General features: G+C 41.6%; 1 protein-coding gene across 1 annotated transcript in view; it reads right to left on the reverse strand.

Moving 5' to 3' along the window:
• Window positions 1-2,412: 2,412 nt before the first annotated feature.
• The window catches only part of LIMCH1 (LIM and calponin homology domains 1), a gene marked incomplete at its 3' end in the record, with an annotated part of 93,226 nt that continues 72,285 nt past the window's right edge, over window positions 2,413-23,353 (reverse strand). Inside the window, exons 12-23 of the mRNA XM_010284029.1 lie at window positions 17,661-17,754; window positions 15,050-15,222; window positions 14,267-14,372; window positions 12,941-13,015; window positions 12,173-12,209; window positions 11,089-11,173; window positions 9,364-9,456; window positions 8,319-8,423; window positions 6,768-6,904; window positions 5,872-5,993; window positions 3,880-4,003; window positions 2,413-2,490 (exon numbers count right to left, since the gene is read on the reverse strand). Of these exons, the coding sequence (XP_010282331.1) occupies window positions 2,413-2,490; window positions 3,880-4,003; window positions 5,872-5,993; window positions 6,768-6,904; window positions 8,319-8,423; window positions 9,364-9,456; window positions 11,089-11,173; window positions 12,173-12,209; window positions 12,941-13,015; window positions 14,267-14,372; window positions 15,050-15,222; window positions 17,661-17,754 (1,229 nt within the window). The remainder of the gene's footprint in view (window positions 2,491-3,879; window positions 4,004-5,871; window positions 5,994-6,767; window positions 6,905-8,318; window positions 8,424-9,363; window positions 9,457-11,088; window positions 11,174-12,172; window positions 12,210-12,940; window positions 13,016-14,266; window positions 14,373-15,049; window positions 15,223-17,660; window positions 17,755-23,353) is intronic.

The following is a 23,353-nucleotide window of genomic DNA, read 5'->3' on the forward strand; positions in this document are numbered from 1 at the left end:
CCTGGAGGTATTTAAAAGACCTGTAGATGTGGTGCTTAGGGACATGGTTTAGTGGTGTACTTGGCAGTGCTGAGTTAATGGTTGGGCTTGATGATCTTAAAGGTCTTTTCTAACCTACATGATTCTATGACTTAAAATACTGGAACGCACAGCAGCTCAGACCCATTTCCCTTCCAGTTTGCTATGCTAGACCAAGGGAGATGCAAGCCTTTTAACAGACACCTGGGTGGCACAGAACCGTGCCTGTGGATTACCTAGAGCTAGTCAATGCCACAGCAATCAAAGCAGATGTTCACATGAATTACCCAAGTCAGATTCTCAGCCTGGAAATTTTTCAATTTGTTTGCAAACCATTTGCTTACTGCAGGTCAGAAGGCAGGGATGCTGCAAACATCTAGCAAACAAACTAGCAAAGTCAATAGTAGCAGTGTAACTGCAGTAGCACAGACCAGGCACCAGGCACTTGCTAACTAATTTTAGTCTATGCTGCTGCAGCTACACGCCTGTTAGTACTCCAGCTAGTCAGAGGAAAGCTAAAATCAGATCTCCATCTGCAGTACGAAAATACTTCAACTCCCCGTAAGCTTCAGTCCTGTCTAGACCTTTCTAGTAGATCAGCTGTTGGATGACAGCTGGGTGAAGGATCAGGTCCCCAGGAATAACTGGTACCCTTTTTCATAATGTTTTTAATGGCAGTGCAGGTGTACACTTATATGTGTTTCACACTCTTCCCTTCTCACCTGTCTGCCAGAACTGCTGTTTGTCTAGGGAGACAAACCTGAGACCAAAAGGGATCTCTTGTCATGTGTCATCCATGTTTTTTTCAGCCAGGGATGAAACTGGGAGAGGAATTTCAGGATATGTTATAAGTTTCAAAAATATGGTTTGATGAAAATGTACACAGGTAAGCAAGCTTACAATATCTTGCTTTATGTGTTTGGTGCAACAACATAATAAGCCACCAACAGAGATGGATCTGGACTGCATCATGATAAAAAAGCCATTAAAAAAAAAAAAAAGAAAAAAAGAGACAGAAGCAGCAGAAAGACTCCTCATGACCAGAAAGCTGTCTTTGCTTCTATCTAATCTCTGTCACTCCTGAGCCCATAATTCTTTATCCCACCATGTACAGTGACAGCCCAGGCACATCACTGTCTTTTCTTGTTGCTTCATTCTCATTATTCCTTTCAGAATAACTTCCCTGGTTTCTTCTCCTGCTCTACAACCTTATGCCTTCTGCCCCCATCCCTCCGGATTATTCTTGAGTCCATCTTTGTTTTCACTTCTCCAGATTCAGAGTTATCATAAGGACAAGTTAAAGTGTTGAATCAAAGAAAAGACTGCTTTGGGATTTTTTTTTTTTAGATAAGCTTTCTAATGTTTTAGTGGAACAACGAATGGCATCCCATCCATTATTTCCAAACGTAAGACTTATTTCAGGAAACTATCTTGGAAAAGGGTCTCAGATCAGGATACAGCTACTGAATAATATGAAGTAGCTATCAACACTACCTACATGTAGCCAGAAATTATCTGAAACCCCACTAAAACTGCAGCTACAATTAGCAAAAACAGAAGAAATTGTTCACATTAAAAATTCCCAATAGTTTCATGGCAATGCAAATGGCATCAGAAGGAGGGCTTTGCTATCAAACATGAAGAAAAATGTTATTTAAATAGAACAAAAAATTGCTATGTCTTCTGTGTTATATGACTTCACCCTATTTAATAAGTCAACTGGTTTTAATACACCCCAAATTGTCAGTGATTCTATTGGGTTAACACTTATTTATATTTGTAGAATATTTATATTCTACAGTTAACACTTATTTAGAGCTGGTACACATATCTCATTGAAAGCCACACAGCTCATTGCCTGAGAGAATCAAATCTCCAGGAGATTAGCACGAATGTAGGCAAATTAAAAAATAATCATCAAAAAACCCAAATGCATTCCAAGTTTGGAAATTAAGGTAAGGATTTTTTTTATGTCAGTAAGAGTTGAAATGTCAGCTGGTGACAACATCTAGAACGCATCTTACTCCTGAGCATGTAACTATTCACAATGAAGGCAACATTCTTTGGCTTAAGTGCTCTGAACTCACGCTTTACTGCTTACTTTGACTGGGGCTTATATTATCCCATTTCAATTTCATTAAAATTTCAATGATCAAGCAGAGTCCTACAGCTGCTTTCTGAACTGTGTTATTTTAAAACACAATAATACTGTTGAAGTAGGCATGAAATATGGGGGAGGGAGCTACATGCTTATTACGTGGATGGTTATGAATTGCAACATTTAGAAGAATTAACAGTGCATACACACAATACTAGTCTGATTTACGTTGTGGCAGTTCACCAGTGACTGTGAGATGTATTTAGTCTGCAAAATTCCTTATTGACCTTTTGTACCTGTTGGGTGACTGACTCGGGGCCGCAGGAGAGCAGGGAGACGACGGCCCAGCTCGGAAGTTCTCATAATAGCCTGCCCTAAAATACAGGAGAGAAAATGCATTACTACAGCTGAAGAACAAGTGATAAACCAAGGTTTTGTACAGAGACATTCCAGCTGATGGATTTCAGGATTCCCAGCTCTAAAGATTTTATCTAAGGAAAACAAGGTATAAATTTGCTGTCCACTGCCATTTTGACACAATGAAAAACACAGCAATACACAGTTAGCACACAGTTTTGGTTCGGGGTCTTGATCTGCTTGCTACCGCTCAATCAGGTAACTCACAAGGTAATCACCCATGTGCAGACTCCTACCCATCTATCAACCCAACATTAGCTCACATCATGATGAAGCCAAGGCACAACACCTTGTACTCTCTGTTGGCCAGGGGATGTGCTCAGTAGCACACTGGCAGAGCAGATGTGGGGCTGTTGATGGAGGGTCTTTACTGACTAAAAAGGAAGCTACCAACACGGAAAAGTGGTTTATTACTATTTGTATCCGGTCTACCCTGCAAGAGTTTGGTGAGAAAAAACATGCATGTCTTTTGTTATCAGAAATCACAGGATCGATTCAACCTCTTACTGCTTAAAGCTGTTTACAGATTAAACAACAATTTTCTCAAACATACATGAGCAGTTTGTTATGAGGATTGGGTAATCAAACCTCAATCTACATTAGTTTTGACTGGATACAAGCTTCATAGAGGTTACACATATTTTGCAGGAGACTGTGTTCATATATATGCTAATGAAAACAGATGTTCCTTTCTCATAGGTACACTTTTTGCAAATATTAGGTAAACATATCCTTTGTTTACTGAAAGAACTGTTACTTTTTAGTAATGCTCACTCAAAAACACAAGGAAAAGCATCAGATAAGAAACAAACCTCACCAAATTTACAGCAGAAAGAAAATACTAATCTCTATGTATCTTATTTTAAAAGCTATAATCCTTAAGGAACTAGAAAGTAGCAATCAATGGGTGTTTAGAAGCTGGGGAATGGAGCTCTCAGATACCAACTGCAAAGAGGCAGACTTCACCTGACATTCCCACCCTGACATTTAGCCACTTACTAGCTATAAATGTTTGTCTTAGGGACTTTGAAATCAAACAAAGCACATGAACAGTTATGCAGATGAGTGTTTAAAAAGCTAAGGAGAAAGATGACAGAGAATGGCAAGCAGGAGGTGTCCTGCCCTGTGAAACTAGTTACTGGGGTACTCGTAATGAGAAATGAAGTAGATAAATGTTAGCAGTCCTGATGGGAAAGCCTGGAATGAAAGGTGTCTGCACACTGCAGGACTCTCCATGAAACTTAACCGATAAAGAACATTGAGCAGGAATATCTCCCTCTGTTCAGGGAGAACAGAGTAAGCAGGACTGCTCAGCCTCTGAAATAACCGTTATTTTATGTTCTCACCTCCTCGTTTCTCCTGCAGAGCTCAGCTGCTGTCCTGCACCCTGGCCCAGCAACGGTCTCTGCCAAATGTCCTCTGCGTGGTACGGGGACTGCTTTGTCAGTGACTGCTGATTCCAGGAGATGTCTACAATGGGAGGTGGGAAATCTCAATACTTGCGATAAAATGCTTTTGTCAATACTTACAGACCAGCATAGCTTGTGGGCACACCATAAAGGAGACATGAGATGTACTGTTACTTAAAAATAAGTTTTCAGAAACCTGACACAAAGTCAGAGACAGGCTCTGCTGCACCAGAAGACCTCTATGGGACAACACCCCCATGCATTAGCTTGACATACACGTGACCTGTGCTGCTGCTGAATCTCAGTTTCTGAAGGGGGAGAGGGTCAAACAGCTGTCCAGGAGTAGTACTTGGGAAAATAAAGTATTTCTGTCCTTAAGGAAGGAAGCACCAGAGCCAGAAACTTCCTGTGATGCCTGGAGATCCAAACATCTCAATAGCAAGAATTAAGAGGAAGGTGGCGTAGTCACTGCCCTCCGCAAGCCTGCCGACACACAGATTTCTTCCCTTGTAATTTCCTTCTGCGTTTCAGATGGTTGCACAAGGCACAGTGACAGTAACAGCCTCCCAGCAAGATGCAACGATCTGTGTGATGCCCAAGCAGCTGACATCCCATCTCTGAGACAGAGCGCACTGCCTGGGTCCTTCCAGACAAATTTGGTGGCTCACAGGCTGGGGAGAGCCTTACCCTGCCCTGCACCAACCAGCTGGTGTAAAGAAGACAGACATTACTGGGGCCTATGAAAGGCCCATTCCCTATTTATAAAGACAAAAAAACCCGCTAGTCCTGACTAGTTTAAGGACCTAAGGAAAGAGCAGGGATGTGATGCTTTAAGGGGCAAGAAAGGAGCTGTCAGAATATTTGTAGGGCACCAAGTTGATGAAGAGAATGTAGAAAAACCCTGATTAGCAGAAGTTGTTAAAAACTGTCAAACCTTTGAAGTTTGCTTAGTCACTACTAGAAATCCACAAGGATGGATTGCAGGGTAATATCTTCTGCTTTCTTTATTTGAGCAACCTTTATCAAAGCACTAAGAATATAATAAAATCGTGCTAGGGAAAGCAAACCTGCTAACTTTAATAAACTGAATTTGCATTTGGAGCAAGTAATAACACTGAAACCTTTTCTGTCTGTAGACATTTCATTTTTGAGAATCATCAGTTTTTACAGTAGACCGAAAACAAAAATCTAAAGCTCTATTTCAAAATCTACATTTGCTTTCTGTCTTTAGTCCTACTTATTGACCTTCCACTGTTCACCTGCATTAGATAATGATGCTAAATTAGTAAATTTGCCTATTTTAGGGTGACCCTGTTGACAGCAATGCTTTGGGGAAATTCCTTCATTCAAAAACCATCAATACTTATAGAAGCTTAAAAAAATCTAACCATTTTAAATGTCATCAAACATTTCTAATGACAAAATTGAGACAGGTGTCACTTTAGACTTGGCTTGAAAAGGTTACACATCACAGGCAGTGATTTTTAGTGGACTGAAATGAACAAAAAGAATCTAATTAGCTATCAAAACATGAAATAAGTGTTGGAAATATGCTCTCTGTATCAAGATAAATCCTACATGTATGTAACATTATGTAAAAGATGGAAGATAACTGTGTTTAATCACTACTGTGAACATGCAAGGCCTATAATCAAGATTCCTACCTGTAGCTGAAACGTTCATCTCTGATGAAAGCAAGAAGATTTTTAATTTCACCTTAACACATTTATCTTTGCTAACAAAAAATAACTTTTTGTCATGGTTTAGCTGAAACCAGGACACTTTTGAATCTGAGACATTCAAATTTTGAAGATATATGCATACTGTTAATTTCCAAAGTTCTTTGAGTTACATTTCAAGCCACTGTAAATACCTGTGAGATTTCTATCTGGAAAAGAATACATGTATGTGAAGAGTCTTGACTCTCACCCTGAGTCAATGGCAGATTCAGCCTGGCAGGCGAGCTGTGCTCCATCACCGGCACCTGGTGCTCCTGTTCACCTCCTTTCAAGATACCCATCTCTGGGTGTCCTGAGAGCACTTTATTTCCACTGCCAATAAAAAGAAGTCACATTGTATAAATAAAGCTGGGAAAAATTCCATCTAGAATATAATGGCACAATCAGACTTTTGAATATCAGTCTATTTTTTGCAACAAGATTTTTGTTATGTGTGTCAGCAATGACAAGGCAACGGGGATAACTGTAATGAATTAACAGGTTTGTCTCCAAACACGCTGTGCTTCCCTCACACATCCTCACACGCATGTAAGATCATTCTGGATTTATGGAAAATGGCTTCTTTGCCAGTGAAACACCATTTCTCAGTGTCCTCTATGCAGTGTTCAGCATCATCAGATGCTTCTCGCCTTTGTGAAAGCTGTTACTAGCGGTTGGGCAAAGACCAGGACTTTGAATGCCATCTGGCAAGTTTGGGTACGGCACTTCCGAGATAGCCAGGCAATCTCACACAGATTCTGAGTGAAAACAGCTACTGCTCCGTTATTCCTCCAAATGGCTTGTGACACTTGCACACAAGACACAATGCAGTGACATACAGAGATGTCTGAGCTATCTAAGCTCCGATGTGGTTCATGTGACAGAGTTTCAGCAAAGCCAGATGCTGAAAAGGCAAGCCTTTGGATATGCAAAACTAGCACTGCACATTGCCTGCAGCAAGTGAATATTGATCGGGATATATTACACCTATCACCAGGCCACCAGATACTGATGCTCCAGCATCAACCACAGGCAGATGTGACATCCCAGAAGTCTACAGAACACAAAGCTCCACAGGGCTAAGAAATACTTAGGCTTGATCCATACCTCCTCTTTTCTTGCCAGAGTTCATTTTCTTTGCTTTTCAGAGACGGCATACTGTCCTGCTCCCAGAGCAGCTTTTTCTGCCTTGTAACTTCTTTTTGTCTGCCTTCCTCTGGAGAGCTGTTTGAATCAGTTGTGTTCTAGAAGACAGCAGGGGAGGGTACATGGAGCTTCCCTTGAATTTGGCATCAGCACATGCATGAGAAAAGCACAGGCTGCCCACAGATACATAATGTTGACACACCTTATCATCATAAAGAACATCTCACTAAATTATACAGTGGAATCACTTGACCTCGGTAAGGCTAACTTTGGTTTTAACAAAGACTTCAGCTAAAAAAAAAATCAACTAATTGTATTAAATTGAGCACGAAACAAAAAAGTGCAGGACTGACCAACTATGAGACGGTGTTCAGGATGACAAAATAAAACTTCCCACTACCTATCTTTGGCAGAAATCCTTGAATGACTTTGAGAGTCTAGACAGTCTCCCATTAGAGTTGGGAGGACTTTGTGAGGGACCTCAGCTTGTTGTCTCTGCCTAGGGGCAGAGCATTACTCACATGCTCTGGGCATTCTCAAATAGCAACACCAGTACTACTTCCAAAATGGTACTGGAGTGGGCCATACCTGACTGGTGAAGCTTGAATAAGCCATGGCATGAGACCCTTCACTTCTTTGTGCAGGCACTGCCCTGAATGTGGCATAAGCAGCTCCACCCAGGAAGTCACTGCTACATGACCATGTGGAAAATGGGCCATGGCTGATGCCCCTGCACAGGGATGAGTGAAAAAAGGGGGCAGGAAGGGTGAGAGGAGAAACTCATGATACAGTACTCCTAATCCTGGAGTTGAATGGAAAAAGGCAGATGACTTCTTGGGTGTGTCTGCCTTAGGCAGGAGAAAACTATGTCTGGGAATCCCACATTTATTCTACTGATCTCACCTGGGGTGTCATTCTCTGATCTCCGGCAAACACTTATTTAATTAGATGCTAGATGCATCAAGTTAAACATTTTGTGCCGCATAAGTGTGTGGGGGGGGAAAAGTGAAAAAAAAAAAAGTGAAAAAAATCAGAGTGTGAACATTCCTCCATTTGTTTTGCTGCTTTCTAGGACGAATGCTGGGAGAGAAAAGGAGTAAAAGTGGGGAGGCAGGACTCGATCTCATCTCAGATATGCTTAAAGCACTGTCTTACACTCAAGATTTTGGATGCAGGGAAATCACTTCAGATTTTATTGGCTTTGAGAAGGTAGTTAAAACAAACAGAAACAGGTGACCTAGCACAGCACCAGTTAGAGAGAAGCAGCTGCAAAGAGAGAAAGTATCACCCTCTGCTCTAGTTCAAAATGTGATGGTAGCAGTTTGCTTGGGAGTATGGTTCTTCAGTTGTAAAAATGTATAAGCTATAGCCCTCTGAGGTATCAACAGTTGTGGAACGGATCCAGGGAATACTCTTACTGTTCCCAGACTTTGTTAGCCTTTACTGAAGAATGAAACTTTGCACTGAAGATGGCTTAGTCTTTATTGCCTTACTACTCCATGAGAAACTCACTGCTGTCTTGCTTCCTTCAGTGGTAGAGGAAGAGGAGGAGAGGAGCTCAGCAGAGTTTGAAGAAACAATGAATGGAACTACAGTATCCTCAATTATCTTACGTTCCTAAAAAAAGAGGGTCAGGAGAGTGTGGGGGTTAAAAACACAGAATGTCAACTATGAGCTTAAAAAGTAGAAGCATAAGGTTTGGCTACACATCATATTTAGATGGCTAGTTAAGGACCTGTGGTACCAAGAATAATGGCAACACCTCCATTTTTAATTTGCTTCAAGGTTTTGCACACCCTTTCCTTTCACCATTACCATCTTTGAGATAGGATGTCCTAAACTGGAAAGAATATCCCACTTGGGATGGCACCACTGTTAGTCACAACACTAGTCTATTAAATTTCACATAAAAATATGGTACATGAGAAACTTATTCTGAAAGTTGAAAAAAAAATTCTTTTTCAGATCACAAGTATGGTCCTCAAGCAGTGGTGATGACATCAATTTGCATAATGTACAACTAGTCAAACTGAAAACATGAATGTTTTCCAATTTCCTGTAATAATGACCCCCATATGACTGAAGAAAAACGCTATCTTCTATGTTGTTAACTGCAAGCTTTGAACATTTCCTGTGAATTCTTTTTGAAAAACAAGGCCAGTTTACAAAATATCTACATGATCAAGCCCAAGCCAGACGATAATTTCATCTGGAGTTCCACCAAGTCCAGGCACCAAGTATATGCCAAAACACACAAGGTTCTGCCTCCAGAGGGAAGTCGGAACGTGCCTAGACACAACCATACTGACTCACCCTGACTCGTGCGGCAACTAGACACCTCCACCTATGTGGAGCTTCTGAGGATATCTGTCTAAATACTTAAATATTTATCCTCAGTGCCTATGGTAGTGTTTAAGAGAAACAATCCTCCTGAGAATTCAGCCTTGAGAAGGCTTTTTATTAATTAATCTAGGTATGGGATTTTTTTAGTTATGTAAGTGGGTGCATTTAAATACAAAAAAAGTCAATGAACAACCTCCTCCTCTGAGCCTTATACCTCCTCGTAGTATCTACGCTCCTCCTCTTCAACTTCTCTCTGGGCCTTTTCCCATTCTTCTTTCAGCTTGTCCTGCTCCTTCTGATACTTCTCCTGTAAGAGGATACAAATACAGGTAAATACAGAGCATTCTGTATTAGAAGTAAATTCTGAGTATCTCCACAGTGAAAATGAAACTGCTAAGAGTGATTTAATCAGAAATAGGATGAAATAGGAAGATAAAAATTTGAAATATCCACAGGTGTCAAAAAAAAGCTTATTTTCCTCCTCTCCCCACTTGTTTGTAACACTTACATTTAACACCTTCAAACCACAAGGAACTTTTAACACATTACAAGAAGTTTAATTTGTTCAAGTTTTCAAATCTTTGGTCAGAAATTAAATTTATGCTCCACAATTTCAATAATTCCTTTTTTATTATACAGTGTTAAGAGTTACAAAAAGCTATCACACCCCCCCAAAACACTTGGGAATGGATTTTACATTAATAACTTCAGCAAAGTAGCATATAAACAAGCAGGTTTTGCAGATACTGGTAATAATTTAAGAGAGATGCCAGTACAATTTAATGAATAACAATTATCTGTGCAGGTTTAAAAGATAAATGTGTGTAAAGATAATAGTGTGGTTTGAAGAGGGTAAGCTTATAATTAGCTAAGCAGTTTATTTTCCTCCTTAATGGAATTACTTCTTGAGAATTGTTTTTACACAGTTTTGCATGAAAATTATCTCAAAGAGATCTTTAAAATTGTTTGACAGAACTGGTTTGAATATGGGGAAGAACGGTGACTTCTGTATTCCTTTTACACCAGTTCCAAATTCTGTTCAAATTAGAAACCACATCTGCCTAACACAGAAGAGGTGCATTTACTATTGAGAGAACACACACATATGCCAGAAAAATTATAATGAGAATTTTACACCATTTTAAGAGGAAACAACCATATTAGCTAAAAAGAAATAATCTTAAGAAAGCAGTAGAGACACACACGAGTCATTCTTAAAAGATGAAAAGACTCCATTTTATTATTCTCCACCTTTTGACAGTTGTTTGCTCTTCTGTTACATGGAGGAAAGACAGGATTTCTTTGGGGCCAAACCTAATCACAGTTTCAAAAGACACTACGGACCAATGGGGAAATTCAAATTCTCAGGGCCACTGCATTTCTCCCAGCTTGGACACAAAACCAGACCTTTAACAGCTTACTCTACCACTAGGCAAAACTAGTGTTTGTTCTGAGGGGGTTTACCCGCTCACAAAAAAACCCCGAACCCTTTATGTCCAAATTTAGCTTGATGTTTTCCAAGAAGAACCTGTGAACAAAGCAGAAGCCTACAAAAAAATCTATTAAGACCATAGTTTGCATAGGCGTCAGGATCAGCAAATTGTCAGTCTTGAGAAAGAGACTCCAAGTAATTAAGAGTCTTGCAGTCTATGCTCAACATATTTTAAATATAGTTGAAGATCAACATTTGATTTAACTCCACACTGGAATGCAGAACGAAGTCCTTTTGGTCTTTCCATTGAGTGGGGAAGGGATATGTAAGAGTGCCCAAACCACAGAGAACGTGTGTGTATGCTCATTTTATCGCTCATCTGCTACAGAATTTGCTCAAGCATCCACAGAGGATGTGGAAAACATGACACGAAATGCCCAACTTTTGTCCAAAGGGACAATTCAACAGCTGAACCACAAAGTGGAAGACATGTCACGTCTTCCTTACCTGAAGCAAGCGTTCCTGCTCATGCTGCCACCTTTCTTGGCGCTTTCGCTCTTCTTCTGGATCCCAGGACCAGAAATTGAAACGCTTGCATGAAAGAAAACCAAGCTATTAGACTTTGATGCTATATTTCACAAGGCTATCAGAGAAAGCCGCACTTCATCTGGCCCACCCTGATGACAATGTTAAAATGGGAAATTGAGAACTAGATAATGATTCTCTCAGCAGACAATATTCTTAGCTTCATTGACACTTGGTATTGCTGACAGGTATCCGAATGATAAAATCATCATTTGGTTTGCAAAGAAAGGCTTGGGAACTTCAACTGGAGGGGGAAAGAAAGAAAAAGATCTGAAAGAAAACTCTAAGTGGCACTGAACATAGATACCTGCAAGTACTCAATTTTAAAGAAAATCTCCACTTTGCTTCTCTCTAATCTTCTGCACAACATGCAAAGCAATTTATGATTGTAAAAACTGTTCTCTCATTTCATACAGCTGCCAGCACAACAGCCTATAGCCTTGTTTTAAATTTTTATCCATAATGAAATAAAATCCCAGGCGTCACTAAGGATGCCATTACATGATACATTTACATGTTTAAAATCTTTATAATCAAGGGCAATTTTAGACACTTGATGTCATATTCCTTTCCACTAAGAGTCATATTAGAATCTAATAGGATGAGATTATGTCTATTTTTATGTGACAAACAGCATATGAAATATTGTGTGCTTTAGTGTAGCATTTGTGGTGGGTTTTTTATTTTATTAGGGAGACAGTAGTATTGTGGTCTAATTTCTATGCATTTAAAATAGAATAGATAATTTGGAGTTACATATTATTTTGAGATCATGAAGCTTTACTGGTTCCAGCAACCCAGTGTAGCTGGCATTCCCTCCGGACAAGGGAAGAACACAAAAATTCCAGATTCAGACAAGGTCTTGATGTGGGTTGTATTTTTTCTCTCTCATTTTCAAGAGAAAAAAAATTCTCACTCTGATTTGGGGATGTTACAAGACAGTTTGCTTAAAAAAAATCACTTTTGCTAAACACATATCTCTAAACCAAACAGTGATGTAAAAAAGGTACTCACATTTGATTTGTCACCACTATCAGAATCAGCTATTAAAAAAAACCAAAAAAAAACAGAAAAAGGAAAAATTAAATTTAACACAGCAAAACAGCAAAATGTGCTTAGCCTGCAATTAAAGCTACTGTATCTGTATAAAAATCTTCATGTTAGTTTTGTATTTGCTCCCACAACCAAATGTGAGGATGAATCACAAGCAAATAAACCAGAGAAACAGATTACACCCATCACCAACCAAACTACTTTTTATCTGGGTATAGAGAAGCGCAATATTAACTAACATCAGGTTCTACTACTACCACTAGCTAATGCCATCTACTTCTGGCCACAGACGTTAGCAGTGTTCAGACACTGAGCGCTACCTACTTTGCTCTACTTTTCCCTTTGTGATTTAGTGCACGGAAGGAAAAAGCACAGCAAAGCTAAAAGGATGGGACTACACTATTCAAGAGTCACAGTTACGAAGAGAACCATTGCCATTTTCTATCCAAATGTCTTTGAAAATTAGGTTGATTTAAAGAAATTGGGGAAAAGGTATTTAAATAGGCAAGTGATTTCATTTGGGTGCCTGAAACCAAAGCGTCACAACAACGTGCAACCCAACACCTCTTTGTCAACTGTGCAGCAGGAATAGACACTTCTACGAAAGCAAGAGGTAGAACAAGTCCCCGTGATCATCAGCTTTCACCCCAGCCCCACGTCCGAAGACACCTACGACTGGAGGCAGCAGAAGGGCTGAAGCTGGTCTTAGCGCCGCATTTACCTGACTGTGAGAAAAACTGTGAGCGCCGCCAGTTGTTGCGAACCCTAAGCGGAACCGTGGCCCCGCGGGGCGGCTCTGCAGGCAACGGCACGGAGACAAAACAAGAAACACAGCGCAGTCAAAAGGCGATGACGGACTCTCAGACCCAAGCCACCTTGGACACGAAAGGGATTTTGACTACAGTCGCTTTGGCCCATGGCAGCTAGTTTGCAACGGACCTGCAGATCACATGGACTGCCTGGATTTAAAAGTTACGTTTGCAACATGGCACCTAACCTTATACGACAGCTCTAGCACACTAATGCCAAGGGCAGCCACCTCTTCAAGTCCTTGCATGGTGCTCATATTCGTTCCTATTGCAGATTCGGGTTTTAAAGGATTATCTGATCACAGATCCTTTTAGTGCTGTATGTGCTTGTGAACACTAGAGAGCAGCCAAGTGCTCAGCATCACTCAGAAAATAGAAGACACCTACAATCTGTTATTTGCTGTTTGGATTGATTCGTGCTTAACACACACACAAAAAAATATTTTTCACAAAACCTGTTTGGAAAGCACATCCCCACTTAAAACAAGTGAGACTTCTATTCCTTTTCAGAAAACCGTGTTTTCCACACTGGATCAATCCTGAAAACACTAGGATAATCAGTATCTTACCTACTACTTACTTACTGACAACCTAGTAAGTTCTCAGGGGGAAGAAAATTTCAGATGGTTTCTCTCCCTCTCTTTCTTTCACAATACTTACATACACACATCTCTCAAATCAATATCAAACTACTAATCATTATTAATCTCAAGCAAAATTTTGTCACGAAGGCAAAAAAAAAGTTCTGCTTTGCAAGAACTCATGACGGGCACAGGTCAAATTCAGGGTCAGGCCCTCAATACAGGACAGGTATGTGTATTGTTCATCTATGAAAAGGGGCTCCACATAGCAGCTAAGTGCAGAATTTATCTCCAGAAGTTTTTATTGTGAGATAAAACCAACTGCTAAGCCATTTTCATCTGTAAGCAGCAGTACTAATAAAATGTAATACTCATTGAAATAATACAGCTTTTATTGCTAGGCCAGGTAAGTGCAAGATAGGGTTCTCTCTGCCTCCCTCCGTTGTGTCACAATTCGGCTGTTGTATTTACGGGGAACAGCCAGAAGAGTCCTTTGCATCACAGAAGCCACGCTACCAATATTAGTCAGATGCAACTAGAAAATAACCATTTTAGCTCCAAAACCCTCCAGGTCATTGATTAGGCACTTCTCCCTAAACACCACACACACATACTCAGTTACTGTCTGGCTGAATTCTCCACATGCTTTTTGCTCACCTTGTAGACCAGAATTTTGCAGAGTAACTTGGCTAGTCTCGGGTAGTTTCTTTAAAAATGGCAATACTACACTCCCCTCTTGTTCCAGGGCTTTTGGTTTCATCACCTGTTCAGACATTTGGAAGCAGAAAAGAGAATTCAAAAATCAGCAGGTTCAATCAAAGGTTAATAGAAAACCTTTCTACTTACTTTCCAAATCAACATTATCAAAGATGAAGCCTCTATCTCCAGAATTACAACATGGAGTTGCAGTGCTGAAGTCCTGCAAATAACCAGACGCTGTTTGTTGTTGACATTCACACTGCTCTGTATACCAAAGCTGATCCTAACCAAGGACCAACATCTAACTTACTCGAGTAACAAGAGCAGTATGGTCACGGCCACTTGCTACCTCTGCCACCACCTGTACTTGTTCAGCACTTCAAGAGCACTAAGAGGGTAAGCTCCACTGCTACACCTTCTGGATACTCTGTCCTCCTAACAGGCAGTGGCACTGGGGTTTACAGGTTAAGTTCTCATTTCTGATCCAGCCAGTTTACAAGTTCAAATGCTACAAGAAGACACTGGGGAGTTCCTTTGGAGGGGAAGAACTCTCTGATGACCATAGGATTTGGTACAGAAACCATCCTCCAGGGTCATTCCATGGCACACTGTTTTGAATGAACTCCCTGATGTGACATTATATAGAGAAAAATACCAATTTGCACAATAAACATTTCCTTGTGACATCTTTCTTCTTTTTTGTCATCTTTTCCATTCCCTCTCTTTTTTGTCCCTATGTACCTCCGGTGTAGCAGGGAGCTCTGCTTCCTTCTGCTGCTCCACTTCAGGTTTCTTCACATCTTTCTCATTTGAAGCAGCTTCCTCTGAAGGGACAGGACCAGGAAGAAATTCTAATCTCTTCACAACAGGGCTGGCACAAGCTGCAGTTGACTTGAATTGCTTTTGATCTGAACCTAATTCACACATACAAGAAATAATATTGCAAGGTTAAGATTTTTTCCAAATAAAATGTAGACCTATATTTCTTACAAACCCTTACTGGATATATGTAAGCTCATAAAGTTGATGTTTTTAAAAAAATAATCTTCTTTCTTCAATACAGGCAAAATTAATCTCTCAGAGAAGACAAGGCTTTAAGGGTGAAATTCACCTGAAAAAATGTAGATGCTTACACTTGACTTGGGCATCATGGGGCACACTTCATGGTCAATGAAGAGAGAGAGGCAGTTCTTGAGGAAGAGTCATCCAAACTATTTCAGACACTTCTCTTCAGATGAGATGAACTGCAGCCTGCAACATGCCTACTGAGGTATAGATTGCTTTACTGAAGTTCTGGGATGGATCCTATCCCAAGATGCTATCCAGACAAGGAGCTACCACAATTAACATGGTCTCACTGCCAGAGTGATATTCCAGATTGGCCGTTTCCACTACACCACGTCAGTCAAAAATCAGACAGCAAAGAAAATGGTGCTAACAGGAAGCCTTGGACTGGAATAACCTGGTTGGCATTCAGCTCTTAAAAAAACTTAACAAGTTTATGCTGGTTTATGGGAGAAGGAACCAGGAGTGCACAGGCCTACAGCTGAGGACTGTGACAGCTAAACTAGTGCCAGCTGGTACCACCACTGGAAGCAGAGAAGTTTCCAGCATTCGAGGCAGTGCACAAGAACCCAGACATCTCTCTAACCTCCTAAAGCAGAACCTCAGCTTCAGGTCCTGTCCCCTCTCCAAACACAGCAACAGCAGCAGCTTCCAAATGTACCTCTTTAGGAGGCTAGGAGAGGGAGCTAGGCAAGAGATGCACTCCACGGCTTCACTAAGAACCTGCACACAAGCAGAGACAAGAGCCGCTCCTGCTGCCTGGCAGATGCACACCCCTTTGGAGCAGTTCCCACACTGTTAGTGGCATAGGGGTCACAGCATGGAAGTATCTGGCTTGTACTCAACAACAAAGGAGGTTCTTCATCTACCAGAAGGTCACACAGTTTGGACCACACCTATCCCACCAAAGCAGATATAATGAAAATCCATGTTCCTTTACCATTTCAGCTTTTGCAGTGCTATCTCAGTTTTCCTTGGCAGCCAATATTAAACTTTGCTATCAATACTTAATGTTTAGCATTTCTCACAGGTGTGGAGCCTGACACAAGGTAGCTTTGTGATCTGTAGACAAACATCACTAACTCATCGCTGCTGACCCTTGAGGGGAGAATTTGGTTGGTTCACCACAAGACTGCAGCTTCTACATTACTTGCCAGGTGCAATTCAAGATTGTTAACCTCTGTGCTGCTATGCAATGACTTTTCTACCTGAAAGGTTGGCCCGTTTCCATCTATGAAACAAAGTAATTAAGTCAGCTGATGAGCCCTTGCTAACAGCCCATGTGCTTCGGAGTCTTGCAGCATGTCAAGAAAAGGCTGGCTGTGCTTAATTTCTTGGGGGAACAGTACCTCACTGACGTTTGAGGGCAAAACTCAATTGTTTAAGTCACATTTATCCTCAAAAAATAGGAGCAGTACACTTATAGACCAATTAGAGGCAGAAATCTCATTTGAATACCTACTTCAAACAGTACTTTTTACTTAGCCATACCATGCTGAACTTCGATAGACCCATTTTAAAAAATGAACAATAAAAAGAGTCCATGAACTTAGTGTGATAGCAAGCAGTGGATAAGATGCATGCTCAAAGGTAATGGTTCAGAAACAGCCTTATGAGGAAAGTAGCTTCAAATTTTACCAGCAAATTGCTGTTCCCTGATCAGGAACCATGCATAAAGGCTTTAAAGCAGGAAATGAAGAGTGTGCACAATACTGTTCATTTAAAGCCCCTATGAGGACTGAAATGTCCCTTCTTATTCTCCTTCCCCATTTCTTAACATCTTGGGGGGGGGGGAAAGTGTTCAGCAAAGCTATTACTGATGGATAGTTTCTGCCCTGACTGCTTTCCGATTACAGCATGCTGTGGCACCAGCTTCACACACACATACGGCAAAGCAGACAAGTCGCATCCCAAGCAACGTGCAGACAGGTTTGTCATTTCAACCACAGAATCACAGAACAGCCCAGGTTGGAAGGGACCTTGAAAGATCATCTGGTCCCACCTTTTCTGGGAAAGGGAGCCTAGAGGAGATTTTGTAGCACCCTGTTCAGTTGCACCTTGAAATCCTCCAGCCATGGGGACTTGACCACATCCCTGGGAAGGTTGTTGCAGTGAATGATCGTTCTTACTGTAAAAAATGTCTTTCTTATGTTGAGATTTCTGACATCATCTGCATTTTCTAATAAACCCTCTTGGTGCCGCTACAGATGCACTTACTGGACTCTTGCTGCAGGGTGAGCCTAAACCCCAGCCCCTGCAGTGGGCAAGGGCAGGGGCAACAACCCACCTGGGGATGGGCACGCTGGGCTCGCGGGTCCCGCACGTCCAGGGCTGGCCTCGACCAGCTGGCTGGCGGCTGCATCTGCTTCCACTGGGGAGGCCTGCAGAGAATAATACAGTAGAAACACAGTGAGTACAGTGGAAATAAAAGCATGTGTTAATTCCTCAAGGCAGTATTTGCTGCTTCTTTGTAATGTGTTGGAACCAGACTGGTTTAGAGCTCAGCAGGGAGCTAGGGAGTATGTTTCGGAGCAGTACGTGCCGCTCGGGCGTTGAATCTCTGGGCTTTTCAACCATTCATCAGCAGCCATTAGTGTGGTTGGTTTGGAATAGCTCCTACAAGCTTCTGAAATTGTAGGGTATCTTGGGTTGTGCTAGCTGGAGATAAGCATACATTTCACCCCTAGTTTCCTCTTCCAGAATAAAACAATAACATATGCATTAGTGAACACATATCACATTTGAAAAGTGATATGTTTGAAAAGTGGCAAAGTAATTAAATACTTCCTTTATTTCACGGTTGTCTAAACAATCTGTTATCTGAAGGGAAAAACCAGAGTAAGTATTAAAGGTAATGAAATACTTGAAACGCTACTAAGAGAGGACTGAAAAAATATGGTGAGACCATACCGAGCCAATAAGCCAAAGGCCTTTGAAAAGCCAGCTTCCTGACCCAGGACAAGGCTATTGGAGAGCTAAAACCATGCTGTCAAAACAACGGTGGCACTTCAGCTGATCTGTTTAGCAGCTTCCACCATACATCTGCTTTCCCAGTAGGCAAATCAAGAAAAATCTGCAGCAAACCAATCAGCCACTGCACAGTGCTTCCAATGCACAAAAGATCTAGAAAATGGTACATTCCACAGAGGAAAATAAAAGCAGATTACTTTTAGAAATAAAAAGTAACATATTTCTGAAGTAGTCTATTGTAGTCTATTGCTTTCCTGTCCTGCTCCTATCCCTCCATCTTATTAACAGCTGCAAGGGAGGAAATCCATTGATGAAGTTTTCTCTTTTCTGGGGGCAGGATTCAGACCTCCACCTTCTCCACAGATCCTATTTCCCATCCCCACAGACCCCCATGAGCCTACGACTCCTCACAGGTCCGTGCCCCGTGAAGAGCAGACCTGGGCTTTTACAGCTCAGTCCTCGGGGACGTCTTCTGGCAGTGCCAACAGGATGCCAGTGCCTGTGGACATGCTTTGGCTCGAGAGTTTCTTTGCTCTCGACGAGACGCCTCTTCTCGTCTTTGGAGGGAGGCACGCTCCCGAGAGGGGCAGGGAACATGTCTGGGAAGACACCCTGTGAGGAAATGGTGGGGACCGGTGTGGGGCCATGGCTGGGGCAGCAAGCAGTGCCAGGAACAACAGAAGGAGCCCACGGCTGCTGAGGGCTGTGCCACCACCTCGCAGCAGGACAGGCACCAGATCACAGCCATGAGTTGCTAGAAGTGGCAGCACGTCTCCTCCAGCGCCTGCTGGGGCTGGCTGCCCACCATCCTCCCCACAGCCCAGCACCTTCCACTGCTCCCTCACCCTCTGCCCCAGCTGAGGCACGGGGACACACTCCCCACCTGCCTAAAAGCGGTTCTCAAACCGGACGAGGCAGAGGGTGAAATACACACTCCAAAAAGGCAGCACAGAAAGTTTGAGGACCTCTCCTCCTCCATGTCCACCTGTGAGCGTACCTATACCAAGAGCAAAGACGGCACGGAGCTCCCCTTCCATGTGTTGCAGCTCCAAGGAGGGACGGTCACTGAGGATGAGGCACAGCCTAAAAAGTAGGCCCCACAGAAATGCTGCAAAGACCACAAGTCCTGTGCCCCAGAGATTTGCCCCTTGCCATTCTGTTGCTCTCTTCTCCCATATGACCCACCTCTCCCTTCCCCAGCCCATCTTGACGCCAGCCTGTGTTTCAGTGAGAGCCTTCCCACTGAAAGCCCCAGCAGAACACTGCCACTACAGAGAATTTCTCCTTCAGCCTCAATTCTGGTTCCTGACACAACAGCAGCCAGGAGAGAAGCTACTGGAAATCCTTCCCAACCTTGCTCGATGCAGAAATAACTTCTTTTCTCCGTGGGGTCAGCCAGGCCAGTGTAATAGGCTGCCCAGATAAGTTGTGCCATCTCCATCCTCGGAAGTTTTCAAGACTCGAAGGATCAAGCAAGCCCTTAGCAACCTGGTCTGATCTCATCCCTGATCCTGCTTTGTGCTGAAGACTCAGTTAAGAGACCTTACAACCTGAATTATTCTGTCATTCTACAACATACAAACCTCCATTAAACCTAAGCAAATGGCTATTATTGAGAGCTCAGGGTCTGCCCTAAACAAGGTAGATTTTAACTGTAAAAGCAAGAGGCACCTACCTGACAACTCTACCCACTGCTCCAAAAGCATAAGCCCTTCCAAAGGAATTATTGCAAATTTCAATTATTAATGTTTATATTGTTAAGTGTGGTAAAGCAATAAAATTCACCCTCCGATCTCAAAGAGCAACTGTCCAAACTGAAAAATTGAAAGAATAAAAAATAAAATTCAGCTTTAATTTCAACCTCAGAGGCTTTAAAGCTATAAACAGTAATAAACCAGGGCCAATACAAAAAGTGTTAGACAGCATTACATACACCCAGGGAAGTCAACTGCTGATGGCAGCTGAAGCTGGGGAAAGCACAGCCACGCTGGCCTCTCAGAGGGTTTAAAAAGCTCAGCAAATGCACAGACACGATGCACTTTTATCACCTCTGGGTCTAGAGTTACCTCAGGAACCTAAACATGGTGCTGTGTCACGTAGCTATCCTGCACAAGTGCAATAACTAAATCTACCCATAACCTATATCCAGGAGGTTGAACCAGGTATGGACATAGATGTTATTTATAGAAATTCTTTCAAATAGTTAAAAAAAAAAAAAAAAAAAAAAAAGAAAGACACACTACTAAAGTTAAAAAAAAAAAAAAAAAAAAAAAAAAGGAAGAACTACTACTTGCTCTTTCAGGAAAACTGAATTTTGCAATGGCATGCTGCTGAAGTTCTGTTGCTGCTCACGAGACTCGACTCTTCCTCCTCCCTCTGCTGAGCAATTAAATGCTAGTGACATAAAGCTAAAAATATAAAACCGATTAGTAGTAATTTATAAAAAAATTAAGTCAACTTCGCTGGGGAACTCTCTCATTCCCACTACATCTAATTCTATTTATAATACCAAGTAATGTCATATTACCTAGTATTTTATCCACAGGTGTATGATATACTTAAGAAAATTCTTGTACTGATACAGCCAATAAAACGTCTTTTCTAGCACAGACTATCATCGTTCACATTTCATAACTATTTTGTAATCAAACGATGATGTTACCACTGGACATGACAAAAGGCACACAAACATTTCATTGTGCCCAAGAGGATCGTATTTTGACAGGGACAGTAAAAAAATGAACAACTTGGCGAGCTATGTTTCTAAGGCATTTCAGAGGAGCTCTCATGCTTTGGCATGAAGGACCCGCTGCAGCCACACGCGTTCATGCGGGCAGAGGCGTCATTCTGCAGGACCACAGAGCCAGTCCATACGCCGGCTCTGCTGCAGGTGCCTCCGTGGGAAGGTCACACAACACCTGCTTGTCCACCGCCACAGGCAATGAAGCCTTCAAGAGAAGTAGGAAAAGCCTTGCTGCGTAGGGGCTGTGGTTAACCCTGCCCCCAGAGCCAGGCTGGTGTGAAGACTGTCCCATTAACTCCTGAAAACTGAAGAATGCGGTCTGCTTGGATCGGTGTTTTTATTACCCTGCGCATCTAGCAGGAGTTATAGTGACCTTCCCCATTTAGGGTTTGGAAGCCTTAGTCCATGATAGAAAGTTAAATATTGTGATTGCAGTTGCAGTTATGAGCACATCAGTAAGAGCGGACAAAGCAACACCACAGTTCTGCTAACCGTGGTATCCATTTAACAAAGACACATGCACAGCTGACTATATAGTGTTATCAAACACCTATTAGGCACGAAAATAAATCAGTTCAGTTTGTGGCAGATGGGATTTTTATCCCACAAACTAGGATATCAGTCCAAGTGTTTCTTTATTTAAGATCATACAAGCCAGAAATAGCCACACTGCTTATTGCTGTGGAAGAACCTTACACCCTTATAAGACCTAAAAATACAATAACTAGGAACACCTAAAACAACAAACATCACAACTACTGCAAGAACGCAAACTCCAAAGGAAATTATAGTAGAACTTTATTAACCCTTATTGTAAATTAAATCAAAATGTAGGTCAGTTAACACTACTTGTACACAAAATCACATGAAATATTGTTATTATATTTTCTATGAAAACATGACAAAACAAGCTGTCAGGAACCAGTGAGAATGCAGAGGTATCAGGAAGAATCAGGTTAGAACTACAGTTTAAATTCTGTAAAATCAGTCAGGAATGAAATTGGTTGCAGTATCAATAGCCACATCTTTCAAACTTCTGTGATTGAAACTGTACACGTATCATTGACTTTAAAATTTTCATACAATGATCTTCTCCTCAAAGCTCACATTTTCTGTTGTGAGTGGTAATGGTGGCATGACCTTGGGCTGCCACAGCTAAGTGCCTTGCATGCCATGCTGCTATGGTACTACAGCCAGAACACTGCTCTGACACTTTAAGTCATCTGCCTCTTCTGGCAGCTCTATAATGCTACACTCAGGCCAGCTATTACAACCAAAGATCAGGGTGGATCAGTAACTGACAGAGAAGCCTTGAAAATGTTGCAAGAAATAGCATTAAGGATTCCTGCTAGTAATTTCTCTACAGTTATTACTGCTCAGTTAGGTTGTAAAATAAGCTCCTGTCATCCATAAACACTGAAAATTGCACGTGTGTCTGGAGGACAGGAGACACGGATGCTTAGATTCGTAACAAAACCCTGAGCAGAGTTCCCTTCTAGCTGCTTTGAAGCTTTGCTACTCTCACTTCTCATCCCAAACCTTTCTCCCTTCAGGTAGTTCAGCTCTCCACGCATCTTCCCATGTGTGGTTCAAGGCAAAGCTGTCAATCTGGAACAGACTTACCTACTCTACAAGTGTTTCTTGTAACGAATCAAAGAACAAAGACTTGTCCTACCAGCTATGTACAAAATCAGGATTTCAACCCTGCTCTCCTGTAGCTTGGCCAACAATCCCCAACCACAAGAAAGCTTATACTTTAATCTCAGTTCAATTAGTGGATTTTTGAAGATGGAGGAGTGTGTTACTTGTATATATAAAAAAAGTTTATTTTGTGCCAAGCATGCAGTGAGTAGAAATGGGCAAGTTTAAGCTAGCTAGTGAAAAATTAAAAGAAAGCCAAAGTCTCTCCCCACCATCACCACCTAACCCTGATCTTTTTAAAGTTGCTGTCTATATATTTTTTGTTGTTGATCAGAGCAAAGCTATAATTAGAGCTATAACAAGCCAATAATTTCTAAATACTCATACAAAGATTGATTAAAATAAAGTGATGTTACTCACTGACAAATTAATCCCCCTACACTAAAATCTGCACAAATATTGTTTTAAAACAAAAAATTTACTTTGCCAACTTCTGATTCAAAGAGCTAGAGGATACACACATTACAAATGCTGAGAAGCTGCAACTGTTCTGCATAATGGAAAGAAAACACGACCTAATGGCTGACAGGTAGGACCAGGGTGAGGAGATGATTCTCACGGTATTG

The sequence above is a fragment of the Phaethon lepturus genome, unplaced genomic scaffold (genome assembly GCF_000687285.1).
Source record: "Phaethon lepturus isolate BGI_N335 unplaced genomic scaffold, ASM68728v1 scaffold9883, whole genome shotgun sequence".
In the NCBI taxonomy this organism is placed as follows: Eukaryota; Metazoa; Chordata; class Aves; order Phaethontiformes; family Phaethontidae; genus Phaethon; species Phaethon lepturus.